The 14977-nt window shown below is 37.3% G+C and overlaps 1 protein-coding gene across 3 annotated transcripts in view; it reads right to left on the reverse strand.

The window, feature by feature from the left end:
• SPOCK3 (SPARC (osteonectin), cwcv and kazal like domains proteoglycan 3) overlaps positions 1-14977 on the reverse strand; it is a 211708-nt gene that overhangs the window by 66823 nt on the left and 129908 nt on the right. For all 3 annotated transcript variants that reach the window (XM_040601661.1, XM_040601652.1, XM_040601669.1), the window contains one exon: positions 5832-5958. In XM_040601661.1, the coding sequence (XP_040457595.1) occupies positions 5832-5958 (127 nt within the window). The remainder of the gene's footprint in view (positions 1-5831; positions 5959-14977) is intronic.

Here is a 14977-nt window from a genome sequence, read left to right on the forward strand (position 1 = left end):
GAACATTCCAAGGAGAACAGGACGAGATGCCCGGGGTGGGATATAAGGCTGTCAGAGACACGAGAACAGAAATACACCACGCACCACTAAACTTCCTCCTTTACAGGAAGTGCTTACATGCATTTTCCATACTACCTCCTACATCAGCACACTTTAGTGTCTTCTTTCAGAGCATTATTACTGTAATATTTTAATATTTTCACTGGGCCAAGACCTGAGCCAGTTTTCTTGTTTGCCATTTGCCACTTTCAATCTCATCTTCTTTAATCCCATTCTTATTATAGATTGTCTGCTACAAACTCTCAAAATTTGTTTTGAAACATCTCAAAATAGGTTGACATCATCTTGTTTCATGCCCACCATCTTTAACTGCTCTCATTCTTCCCTTACAAAAAAGTTCTTTTAGATTTTTTTTTGAAAAAATGCCCAAACAAAAGCCTCCAAGATCATAAAAACCCTCTTACTCCACAATTTCTACCCTCTTCATCCTCCTCTCCACCGAAATCATGCTCACTAATGAGCTTCTGCTTGGTAAACGTGAGATAATCTTCTCTTTCCGGCCCCTGCTTGCAACCAGCACAGCTCACCAACATCTTCTCCACTGTTTTCTCAGGTGCCTTAATGTTTCAGACAGCTACACCACCTTAAGAACATTATTTATTGTCTCCTAATGCTCCAGACACACCTTTCTATTTGTTTCTTTTCAGAACTGCTTTCTGCTCCCCACTACCACCCCACAAGCATATACGCCCATGTTCAGCTCCTATGTATTTCTGCCTGTATACGATGTGGATACATTCTCCTGGAAAAGAATTCTTGTGCCAAAATTATTCTGATTACTTTAACTGTTAGTTCTAGTTAGATTTTGAATACTATTTTCAAAAGATTAACATTTGCTGGTTAACGTTACCATTCAGGGAAAGACCGTTCTCCAGGTAAGTATGGGTGTCTCTAATGCTACCCAAAAGTTTAAGAAATCTGAATCTTTATCCTCCCAACTTCACTCCAAGCAATTTGATTTTTCTTGTTTTACTGGTTGTCCCGTTTGACAGTGAACACACAAATTTAGATTTTCATGAACAGGTTCTGAATGTGAGTTCTTTCTACATGCATTATTTTGTACCAGTATACTGGTGCTGTGATATGAGAGTTATTTAATGAACAGTGACACTTGTTCACTTTCCCCTACTTGTCCTATTCTTTTATTGGTTTGTCCTTCTAGCCTAGATTGTTTGTATTCTAGAGAAAACTCAATACTGTCTTAAAAATCAATGTGAAAGCATTACATACATGAAGGCTTAAGAAAATGCTTTATAGACCATAAAGCAGTGATTTTTAACTTTTATTGAAGTATTAAAGTTTATGTATATTTTAATGTAAATCCAATATATAATTCCATATTAAACAAACACAGCATTCTGAAAAAGAAAAAAGGGAACTAAATTCAATTCTTGCTAGTATAAATACGTCATCCTAGTCTAGGAAATACTGAGCTGCTCAGAATTTCAAAATATTGAAGATTCCATAAAGTAATTTGTCATCTAAAGTACCATCTCCGTTCTCTACAGCTTTAGCAGCTATTTTGAATGCAGTTGATAAAAAAAGGTATCAGTTACATATCATTTGGAATTTTTAGTACATCAGCCTATTTGGAAAACTGGATTAATTAAAGTGAGTCACTGTTCTGACATTTCTCTGCCTGCTTTTGAGTCCCACATCGTATCAATTTACAGGTTCCAGACAAAATTTCAGGCATTGCTGGCAAAACCCATTGATGGCAGATGCTGGAAAACCAATCTTTATTTCCTGATTTTTGTTATTGTTAACCTTTTTTTAAGCATTTAAACAATAAACAAGGAGTCTCCACCACTTCTGTAAAGATCCGTTTATCCTGATCATGTACACTCCATGAATCACTAAGACAGACACATTTTATCTCACTGACTACTGGTCAGTCTCAGTCAAGAAAGTTTGCTGCCAGGCTGGGGGGTTTTGGTGGGGTTTTTTTGGGTGGTGGTGGAAGGAGGGCTGGTTGTGGATTTTTGGTTGTTGGGGGGGGGGGGGTTATTATTTGGTAAATAAACCTGTTTTTTTGGCAATGTACCTCAGCCATAAGCCCTTCGTAATAACAGTCCAATGCAGATTTGGTCTGTAGAAGGCTTTAAAGTTATCCACTTGAACAGGGTGATGTTGGCTGGGGGTTGTGCTTGGGAACTGGACAGAGACATGAATCTTTATACAGAGAGGCCCATTTTAACAAAAGCTGCTTTTATGAGAAAAACAGATCCGTGCTGGCAGAGCACCTGGAAAAAGCTGCTGCTTCCAGCTGCAAAAATATGGACCAGCATGCTGTCAAATAATTTATTTCAGAGAGATTACATTATTTTATTACTAAAGATGGCAGACAATGATTTAACCTTATTATTTTTGGCTACATTTCAACTGACAGTAAAGTCTACAGCAGATTGCTTAGTAACAAGGCAGATAAACACTGAAAGGCATAATGGAGTAGCCCAATTTAAAAAGTAAGACTGACATACATTGGATCAGGTTTGTGAAAATTACTTTCATTTCCTATTAGTAAATAGTAGATATATTTCTAGAAATCTTTTCTGAAGTAGAAAGGAGATGTCAACAGCTCAGGCATGTGGCCTGAAAACTCACAATAACCTAATAAATAATTTTAAATCAATTAAACTTTCATAACAGGACCACATTTAAAATAACAAAGATTAAAAATGTTGATGCTTATTTTTTATGCTTCCTCCACACAAGCTGTCTTATGCCAAACACACTGCTAAGAGATACAAATTATCAAGTCTTAAGAATACCTAAAAGGCATAAAGGCAGCAATACTTTTAAAAAGAAAAATGTTAAAATAAGGATAACCTGAGAACAAAAAACTAGGAATTTAGGTTCATGTAAAATTATAAACAGAATTTGGATAAACAACCAGTACCAAACTTCCTCCTTCACACAGTGATTCTATGCACTGCCTCTCTTTTCACCCTTTAATGAGAAAGAAATCATAACTTAGGAGACTGAAGAAAACATTTGAATATTGAAGAAATCTAAATCCACATATTTATCTTTAAATATCTGACTGTTTGCTTTTCTGTACCTTTTCCATCTTTGAGAAACTAGTTTAGAAAAATCCATGATTTTTGCTTTTTATACCTAATAGGGATGCCATGAATCACATGAAGTTTTCATAGGTAGGAGAAAAAATATTTCATAAAAAAATCAGTGTCAATATGAAACCAAATCGAGCAAATTGTTGCTAACAATAGAACTGATCTAGGACTTACTGCCAAGATGATTCTGGAACAAGATCATGAGGCAATGAGCATATTCTAAAGATGAATTGATTTCTGTGGTACTTTCCATTCAAAATACTGAAAACATTGCTCATTGATTGTATTTAAGGTTAGATTTTGTTATAGCGGGACTACTTGTTGACCATGTTCAGCCTAAGAAAACTTCAGCCTATGATACCAGACAGCAGAGCTGTAATGAAAATATGCAAAAACCACTCAAAAGACAATTCATCTGATGCATGACCATACATTTTTTCCCTTGAGGCCATCTTTCAGAAGGCCCAGTTATAAAAAAAGTACAATATGTGAGAACTGTTCCAGCAGAAGCATCCAAGCCTGAGCAGCAGCATCTCATCCACAGTTACACCAGCTTTACTGTACGCACGCTGGACAGCAGAGAGTTGCATCCCTAGGTACAGTAACAGCAGGAGGTGTGTTGCTGCCACAAAACACCCCATCCAAGCTGCACTCTGTGTCCTTTTCCCCCCACCTACTAATCCCAGGAAAGACGAAGCTAAACACAGGGTGCAAAAGCTGTCCTGGTATCAGAGGCCACGTTTTTCCTGGAGAATGGATGGGGTGCAAAATATATAGGGGTACCAAAGCCCTATGCTACAGCACTGTTTGAGAATTCCTAGGGTTAAAATGAATAACCTTCAAGTTATAACTCTCAAGTGCCAAAGTTTAGAGAAGCGCAGAAGGTAAAACTAGGATAATGAAGTGTAACACACACGCAGTATTATTTAAAGGCTATTAGATAAAAGTTGTTTGTAACACCACCCTGGTAAAGAAATGGCAGGATCTCTTTATACTGAATTTCTTCTCGCATAATAATTAATGTTCACTTTGATTACTCTACATCTCAGCACGTCATATTTTTACTTCAATATTCTTGTAATGCTAATAATGAATATCTTTTCCTGTACACGGCATGTGACCAATTGTGGGCTGAGATCACAGTAAACCTGACCTGGCCTCCTAAAACGAACAGGAAACAAAACATCCTTACCTGACTGTGGATAAACTTAATTTAGAAGCTAACCTTTCTTTCTACACTGTGTACCTGTTGTATTTTTTTTTTTTTTTTTTTTCCCAAAAAAGCAAAAAACATGTATGAAATATTTATAGCTACATAATTTAATACACACATTTGCATGGGCTTGGCCTGAAAATGGAGGGCATTCTCCCAAAGTAGTATCCATCCTGTAACTGCCAGCTGCCTGGCTTTGTCCTATAATACCATTACTATTTACTGAGTTTTCAGAAAATTTATTCTACAATTTCCCATAGTCATTGACAAATGCATTCTAAATACAAGAAAATTGCTATATAAACTCCAACTGGAGCTTGACGATACAAAGAAACTAAACTTGCCTGGAGTAAAGGAACACAAATATTCATCTTTATGTCAATTTTTAAAACGACTGTTCCTGAAATAACCTTGCAAATACTTTCCTTAAAATGCTATATGGAATTTTGTTATATATATATATAAGCAACAAACACAGAACTTCTCCATCTCTATCAATTTAATCTAGAAGAATCTGCATCATTATTATTATTACTATATTTGTCTTGAAGATACTATCTACTATTAGAAACACTTCCCTAGGGGAAGGACATGATGTCAGAATGACAGAATACAGCAGTTCCTCTTGCGCTACTGAACTGCATGCTATTTCTGACAAAAACAGGTTCATCAAGAGTACACATTTGTTTCTCCTAGAGAGGATTCCATTGTTAATATTGGCTGAACATTCTTCCACTGAAAGTTTTAAGACATTGCTAAACAATTTCATTTGTTTTCAGCATTATGAAGTCTCCCCTACCTCGTAAGTTTCACCTGAGCACTGTACTAATGCAGTCCCATGGTTTTTGGGCTTCAGCACATTATCTTTTCTTCGAAAAAGGTTAGGTAAACCAACAGTAACATTTTTTTTATTACTATTCTGTTTCCAAGTAAGTATGACAGAAAAGACAGGAGGGTTCAGGAATACAGAAAGATTTGATTACGATCTTAAAATACACAAAATGCTGCTCAAGAAGGAAAGATATAAAACAATTACTTACACGACTACATTTTTCACCTGGGTCTGTTGCATCTATACCTAGGTGCTTGGAATGTGAAGTATCCCCTCAACAGTTAACTGAAAAATATGATTTAACATGTTTATCCTACCCCTAACTGGCCACATGCAACACGTCTTCTTTACTCAACACCCTGTCCTGGTTTCTGTGGCAGACGGTCTTAACCTGGAACTCCATCAGACTGGCGAGCACTCATACGCTGGCAGTCTTTGGGTGCTACTCTTTCAAGCTGCTTAGGATTTGCTGCCATTCTGCTTTTTTTGTCTTATGATATACTAGAATTGCTGTAAGTTGCAGTCTGTAATATATTTTTTTAGTCAAAACAAATAAATGGTGATTTGTGTTACAATACAGTATTTTACTTTCCAAGAGCTGGAATTGACTGGTACAATGAAATAATAATTTAGTTCTTTATTTAATTCTTACCTGAGAAGAATATGTGTGACCATCTGATCCACAAACAGGATTGGTATAAACTACTGGACACTGCTTGCAGTTTGATGAAATGGGACCACCCCTCCACTGTTTATGGCCTAAACCAGCCTCTTTCATACTGTAAGTAAACAAAAAGTATGTAATTCTGATAAGCAGTAGTAAAAATAGAACATATTCAGGGTATTTTAATGAGCTTTTATAAACAGTAAGCCATACATAATTTCAGCTGTAAAGTTTTCTTCTAAGTAAAGAGCTCCCAGTCTTTGGTATGCACTCGCTCACCTTTGTACGTTACGCACTACCGTGATACTTGATACCTGTGTATTATTTCACTTTCTAAGACATCCTGGTAGAAAAAGACGATTAAGATGATGCTCTGGTGACTGTTACACTTAAATATGTCTGACTTGTATGATATTTAGGTTCTGTTTTGTTGTTGTTAAATATTATTAATGGAGCTGTTGTATTAATACTGGTGTTTAAGGAAGTAACATTTAGGTATCAGAAAATTATATCATAAATACTTACATTGGAACAGGTATGTGGTCATTCAGGATACTGTTTGCCCACTTTTGATCACTGCCTTTCACAGCTTACATTTCATAAAATTCAGACTCTAGCACCCAATGTAAAATTCAAGAGAAAAAAAGAAAGCCAATCCACTGCAGCACAGAATTGATCTGCAAAAGCATGTATATATGCTTATGCAAACAGACAGATATAGCTAGATGGATCAGTTTAACCCAGGAAAAAAGCTACGCTGGGTCAGATTAAAAGTCTAAAATAAGTTACTGACACTTCCTCAGACTGCTCTGAGTCCTCAGACTAGTACTACCAGCATTCAGCAATTTGTGATACATGGCCATTCTCAGATAAACATGTTTCCTCTCTGTAGCTTTGAATTAATGTTTATTCATGATTTTTTCCAATAGCTTTTTGCAACTATGAAAGCATTTAGCAGCCACTATATCCTGAAACAGCTGTTTTATGAAAGCTGCCTGATCCATAGGCTGACCTGCAATATGTTTTATATATTAACAACTTCCATATATATAGGAAAATAGAACAATAATGCATGATTTTTATATTGTGTTTTCTGCTTGGGATCTTATGGAGAAATCTACAAATTATTATGCTTAGAATACAGCAATGATTTATCAGGACACACTCAAGTAGTGAAACAAAATCAAACAATGAGGCAGAACTCTTTCAGCTTGGCTCACGTACTGATAATCAAGAACTGTTTTGCTAATATAACCATGAATCACTGTTTGAGAAGAATTTGTCTGGAGTAGTAACAAGAAATGAAACCAGAGAAAATAAACTCCTCATCCTCTGCTTTTACGATGTGTAGAGTAAAAGGCCAAAAGCGCACACCTAACAGTAAACCGAAGATGATCAAAACCAAAACCCCACTTCTCAGCAATACTAATGCTTTAATGCTCTTCATAATTTTGGGTGTAAAATTGTTTTTTAAGAAGAAAAAAAAATCACAAACATGTAAGTTATAGACATTTACATTCAGATTGTGTTTTATGGTGAAATTTTGAACTGCGCAGATATTTTCACAGTGTAAACAGGAACCTGAAATATGATGTACACAGAAATTATCAGTTATTGCTGAAAAAGCCAGTAATAGCTTTAATTACATGTAGCATAATGAGCAGTAAAATATTTGTACAGGAAGTTTTCACATCCATCAGGAAGTATAAAAAGAGGAGACAATTCAGACATAACCACACTAATTCATAACAAATAACAATCCCTTCTGCTGAGTTGTATCATTTGAAGAGTAAGTATAAAAATATAAACCCTTTAACTTCTATTAAAGAAAAGCAAAGTTGAACTGTATCTTTGCTTATGTATAAGATATAGCAATAATTTGACTATTATTGCTCCTCTCACTTGAGAGATTTCCCATCATCCACATGAGCTCCAGCGTAATTCGATTATTTAGATGGCTGCATCTTTCTCTTACTTCTTGTTACTTTTATAGCTCACAATTTTCCAGAAGTGCCCCAGTAGCCTGAGTTTACCTACAGGATCAGAGTCCTAACTATCAACCCAATGCAATTTCTATTTATCTGAGATACAGTAACTTTAAAACACTGCATAAATCAATTGCAAAAGTTCCAGACATCAACAGGGAGAGCCCTACTGATATCAGGGGGAAAATTAAATAAATAAATAAATAAATAAATGAAATTGGAAGCAGGATTTGTGAGACATGCAGGGGCTGTTGTGTGAAAGACAGGCTAGTGGTCATTACTGGGGTTTAGCATCCTGCACCCATGTACTTGCTCTCAATGAAGTTTAAAGACAAGAAAAGAGAGGGACCTGGGGGGTGGTGTGTGGGTGATGATGAAGAAAAAAGCCCTTTAAATTGAGGAAAACAGGTAAGTACAATCACCTAAAGGAAGGAAAAGGGAACAGTATGTTTCAGGAAGGACCACAAGGCAGGTGGATGCTAGAACAAGTTCAGGACAGGGAAACTGCAGGTCTGTGACAGCCAGTGGAGACGTATAAAAAAAATGGAAAATATTTTAGTAGGTCAGATAGCTTCCCTTCTCTCAACTAACCTCTGCTTTGTCAGGCTCTTCAATGCAGGCCTTCCCAGGGCACCCACTTAGGGTGAAGAGGGTCAGGTTTCCTGTTACATACAGAACCCACCTGAGACCTTCAGAAGATCACTTCTCAAAATCTTGGTTTCTATATAACGAATAATAATTTTTGACAAAACAGAAATATCTGTATTTTTCCAAATTCAGAATGGAAGTTGTAATGATAAATAAATGATAGATAATATTACTTTGAAGGTAGCAATACAGAAATACATGGTCATGGAAACGCTTTGTATGGACATATGTCCAGAAGCTTAAGTACAATAATGCAGAAACTAGATTTCTGTATTACCAGAGCTGCCAAACAGCTAATTATTGATTGTCAGTCACTGAAATGACAGGCAAATATGAAAAGTCAATTAAAAACATTTTTAATACTAATTATGGTAGACGCACGTACTTCATAAACTATATTAATAACTATATTAATAATGCCTTTTACTTCTATATCCAAAAATTTCCTTTCACTGTTATTATCTAATTGCATTTGACTTGTTCCTGTTGACTAGTTCTTTGTTACCAGGCAGTGTGGGTGCTTTTTTTTTTTTTTTTTTGAAACTAGGCGATGAGGATACATAGAAACTATTGACATGGAAGTGAGAAACTATTTTGGTGATATAAATCACCTTGAACTAACATCATTGCTGTATGTCCACAATGTCATGAAATAAGATACAGAAAGACTGCTTAACTACAAAATAAATAATTGGTTACTGTTTGCTTAAGATATCCATATAAAGAAATATATTTTTATATTTTTAAATGATAGGAAAAGAAATAGTAAACAAAGAAATCTGTTACTTTACTGGAAAAATCACTTTCCCTTTTCTTTTCCTTTTATTTATTATTTTTCAATACAATAAACAAGAAAAAAAACTCAGATCACTGCAACTTGCAATTACTAAAATTCTGCTATTTAGTTTTGTGATTTGTGATTATTTTGCCAAAATAAATATACGATGTCATGTAAAAGCCAACCTCTTCCACTGACGAATTCTGTACTTCTAAATACCCTGAAAAAGGCTTTGGAAACCATATAATAATAAAATACATACTACTGAATACATAGGTTCTGCCTTAACTTACACCTAAAGGGTAAAATCAAATATATGGGTTTAATTTACCAGGAAAGTTGTGATTGCATTAATTTGCATACACCAAATTGTGCATATGCTTTTATACTGCGTATGCAACAGCATGCCTAGAAACATAATTAGCCAATCTGCCCAATTACCCTAGCCTATGTACCTGTTTGCATACATAAACTTACCTTTCTGTATACAGAGTGATTGGGCCTGCAAATACTTTGAGAATGCTTAATGTAACCCAAGGAAAATTTAGCTGCAAGCAACTCTTTGGCAACGTGACTTATTTAATGATACCTATAAATGCACAAGCGCCCAATTCACTTGAAAAATATTAAATTTTATACCAGATTTGAGAATCTTCAAAGACAGGTCTACAAATACAGACTGACAGAAACAAATCTGACTTATTTAAACCCTAATCTTTCAAAGAACTCTTGTAACTCTTCTCTGATAACTACATTTGCACTTTTTAGAGCTTTTAGAATTATCCCAACTTAGAGACTGACTGATTATGTTTTACCATGGCCTTTGAGGGACACAATCAGGCTTTGTCAGAATAACTTAGTAAGGAAATACACTTCTAGCACAAAGTCCAGTTTGCTTTCATTAGAGTTGACTGGATTTCCTTCAAAGTTCCCTTTTCATATGGAAGCACCCTGGAAGAAAACTACAGCTATCAATACATTGTGGAGATGTTTTTTTCAAATGTCAAAAAGAAACCAAGATCATATTGCCAATCTCTGTGTGTCTATGTTTATATTATTTTGACACGCTTCCTTATTTTGCACTATTCCTAACAAATACAAGAAAATCTGTATTAAGAAAATAAAAATAATGAAAAAAATTGAGACAAATAAGGCAAAAGTTAACAAAGTTAATATGGGAATCAAAATACATTGTAGCAACTTTAAATTAACAGTGTTGGCAAGATGTTTGTGTTTATTGATGGACCATCATAATGTATACCAGGTAGATGTAGGATTATAGAAATTCAGCTATTATTTATCCCCAGCATCTGCACTGAATACATTAGATCAGAAAATTATGCATGATCTGTCATTTTTGTAAGGATCATAAAGCATACATACTCAGTATGTAATACAGAATTTAGAAAAATATTTCTTTCTGTGCATGTAGAGAGAAAGTACTATTTACTTATTCGCACCAGAGAAGAAAAAGAAATAGATATCTTAAAGATATCCAATTCTTACTACCCCCTTCCCCTACTACATGTATTGTTAAAAAAGATATAAACTTTTTAAAAAAAAATTATGGTACTTTCTTACCTTACTGTCACACAGCTCTAATATTTTCAGTAAAATTCTGCTTAATTTTGCCAAGTAAAAAAAACAGTATTTCATTCCAAATGTGCACATACTAAACTAAAATCAAAACAAAACAGCCTTATGTATTTTAAAGGAAAACATTTTTAAGTAATGCTGCTGGAATTTCCTGGAATAGTATTTCCTTCATTTTGACTGAGTGAATGAGGTACTATAGCATTTTAATGAAACAGAAAAAAACAAAGAATGCACAACATCAATCATAGTATCATTGAATGGTTTGGGTTGAAAGGGAGCTTGAAAATCATCTCCTTCCAACCCCCCCACCACAGGCAGGGCCCCCTCCCACCAGCCCAGGCTGCCCCCAGCCCCGTCCAGCCTGGTCCTGAGCCCTGCCAGGGATGGGGCACCCACAGCTGCTCTGGGCAGCCTGGGCCAGCCCCTCACCACCCTCACGGGGAAGGATTTTTTCCTAATAAGTAACCAAAATCCACCATCTTACCATCTGTCAGCTGAAAGCCATTCCCCCTTGTCCTATCACTGCAGGCCCCTGTAAAAAGTCCCTCTCCACCTTCCTTACTACCCTCCTTTTTGGTACTGGGAGGCTGCTGTAAGGTCTCCCCGGAGCCTTCTCTTCTCCAGGCTCAACACCCCCAACTCTCTCAGCCCGTCTTCACAGGAGAGGTGCTCCAGCCTCTGATCAGCTTCCCGGACCTCCTCTGGGCTTGCTCCAACAGGTCCATGTCCCTCTTTTGTCGGGGGTTCCAGAGCTGAACGCAGTACTCCAGAGGTGGGGTCTCACGAGAGTCAAGTAGAGGGGGAGAATCACCTCCTTTGACCTGCAGACAGCGCTTCTTCTGATGCAGCTCAGGATACGATTGGCTTTCTGGGCTGCAAGTGCACATTGCCGGGTCACACTGAGTTCCTTGTCCACAAGCACTCCTAAGCCTTTCTCCTCAGGGCTGCTCTCAATCCATTCTCCAGCCAGCCTGTATCTGTGCAGGGACTGCCTCGCCCCAACCCACGTGCAGGATCCTTGGACTTGGCCTTGATCAAATTCCTAAAGTTCACATGGACCTACCTCTCAAGCCTGTCAAGGTCCCTCTTGATGGCATCCCTTCCCTCCAGCATGTTGGCTGTCCCACACAGCTTGGTGCCGTTGGCAGACTTGATGAGAGTGCACTCAATCCCACTGGTCCATGTTGCCAACAAAGATGTCAAGCAGCGCTGGTCCCAATATTGACCCCCGAGGAATGCCACTCATCAATGGTCTCCACTTGGACATCGAGCAGCTCTTTGGGTGTGACCATGCAGCCATTTCCTTACCCACCGACCAGTGCCCCTGTCAAATCCCTGTCTCTCCAGTTTAGGGACAAGGACGTCAAACAGGACAGCATCAAATGCTTTGCACAAGTCCTGGTAGATGACATCACTCACCCCGCAGCTACAACACGGAAACTCCATGACAGAATGTGACCAGATTTGTCAGGCACGATTTGGCCTTAGTGAAGCCATATTGGCTATCACCAATTACCTCCTTGTTTTCCATGTGCCTTAGCATTGTTCCCAGAAATATCTGCTCCATGATCTTGCCAGGCACAGAGGTGAAACTCTCTGGCCTGCAGCTACCCAGATATTCCTTATTTCCCTTTTTACAAACAAGGCTTACCTCTCCCCTTTTCCAGTCAGCGGGAACTTCACTGGACTGCCACAGCTTCTCAAATAGGATGGACAGTGCCTTAGCAACTTCATCCACCAGTACCCTCAGGACCTGCAGATGCACCTCATCAGGTCCCATGGGCTTCTACATCTTCATGTTCCTTAGATGGTCTCAAACCTGATCTTCTCCTACGCTAGGTGATTCTTCATTCTCCCAGCCCCTGTCTCTGCCTTCTGAGGCTGGGCTGGAGCACTTTGCCAGTAACGACTGAGGCAATAATAGTATCACTGAGTACCTCAGCCTTTTCCGCATGCTGGGCAACCAGGTTTCCTGTTTCCTGCCAGAGAGGGTCCACATTTTTCCCAGTCTTCCTTTTATCACTGACATACCTATGGAAGCTTTTCTTGCTGCCCTTGACATCCCTGGCCAGGTTTAATTCTATCAGGGCTTTCGCTTTCCTAACCTCATCCCTGGCTGCTCAGACAATTTCTCTGTGTTCCTCCCAGGCTACCTGGCCTTGCTTCCACCCTGTCGGTTTCCTTTTTGTGTTTGAGTTTCTCCAGGAGCTCTCTGTTAATCCATGCAGGATTCCTGGCGGTTTTGCCTGACATCTGCTTTGTTGTAACACATCACTCCTGAGCTTGGAGGAGGTGATCCTTGAGTATTAACTGGCTTTCTTGGGAACATCTTCCCTCCAGGGCTTTATCCCATTGTACTCATCTCTCATCATTTAACTTTTCTGGAGTTGCCCGAGAGGTGAAAGGAAGGTAATATATGAACAGTTGAATGCAGTGCTCACTGCAACCTTTTTTTCCGTTAGGTTGGCAAATGATGGAGGCATTTCAAGGACTAATTTTTTAGAAATGACTGTGTAAATCACTAGAGGACGGTGTGTGTGTGAAGATTTGAGATGTAAAAGTATAAAAAGTGCCTATTAGAGATATCAATACTCTATGATTATATTTTTTTAAGAAAAGTTATCAGCATAAAGTAGATTGGAGTTTTTTCTTAGGACCTGTCAAATTGCTACACTTGTAATTTACATAGGCTCTGTTTAGCACACATTTTTCTAACAAACTTAAAATACAACTCACAAAGAAGGAACAACAGTAAAAAAAGCTTGCATAAAAATCATTACATGTTATCATAGTTTTCTGGTCGTAATTGCTACATGATAAGTCAAATCTTTAGGAGGCCTACAGCTACAAAAAATTATAAAGAAAATCCAAGTTACCTAAATGAAGAAGAAAAATTAAAAAAAAAAAGAAAAAAGAAAGGGTAGGTAATTAGCAGATAATGGGAAAATAAAAGATAAGAAAACCTGGCTTAGAGACTTTGACTTAAAAAAACAAAAACAACAACATAAAAAAACAAACACCAAAACCCACCAAAAAACCAAAACCACCTAAAAATATATTCAGAGATGTTTTTACCAAGGTCCCTAACTTCCAGATGGTAGTCAATTATGTCTATGTGGTGTTAAAAACAAACAAACAAACAAAACAAACTAGTCCATGGTAAGAGAACTCTATTGAAATATGAAGGAAATGTAGAAAAAAAAATCGCAAATATCCTTTCAAAATTGTAAAAGACAGTAGCTCTTTTGAGTTCAACACCTCAGAGTCACCCCTCCCAGTTGTCACTATTCCTTAAAAAGTTCTGATGAAAGTCTTTTGTTTTAGTTAACAATCAAAGACAGAAGGATGTTCAAGTATTGTCTGAGACAATGACAGAACATAGACATGTTAAAGGATGAAGATGGTTGTACTAGAAGAGATAGCAAAGAACTTCATCAACATCCTTCTCTCTTTCCTCCATAAATACAAATTTCCTTCCTTCCTAGTTAACACTATTCCTAAACACCTGAAGAAAATGAGTGAAATATAGATGGCAAAAATGAGCACATTCTTCACACTCCTTCCAGTATAGACCCGAGACTACTGAGATAGCACTCTCTTCAGTCTCAGTTCTACAGAGCACAATTTTGTCCATTATTATCTAACACAGGTGTCTATATACTTCATAAAGTGAGAAATGTAATACATTCCCACTGAAGTCCAACATTATTTATGGATATGCCTACTGCATTCCTATGAAATGATCTGACAGTTCCATGCATTTCCTAGATATTTGCCTAGATGTGGTCACATACACATATCTGAAGCGGAGTTTGCTTGGCAAATACTGGAGACGTGGAAAGCATTCACACGGATCACAGACTTCATTGTCTGTCCATGATCACTGCACTCAGACTGTTCTAAAGACAGAGATCTAAGTTTATCCTTAATAGGAGTAACTAATAACACTATTACATTCTCTGTTTAAACTAGCAGATATGTAACATCAATAAAAAAGACTGAGGCACATGAACACAAACAATATTTAAATTATGAGACTATTAAACAAATGAGTATTTACCATTTTGAACACTTCATACTTTTAATATAATGAACAAATGTTTTGGGGTTTCGGGTTTTTTTATTTG

This window comes from Falco naumanni, chromosome 1 (assembly GCF_017639655.2).
Source record: "Falco naumanni isolate bFalNau1 chromosome 1, bFalNau1.pat, whole genome shotgun sequence".
NCBI lineage: Eukaryota > Metazoa > Chordata > Aves > Falconiformes > Falconidae > Falco > Falco naumanni.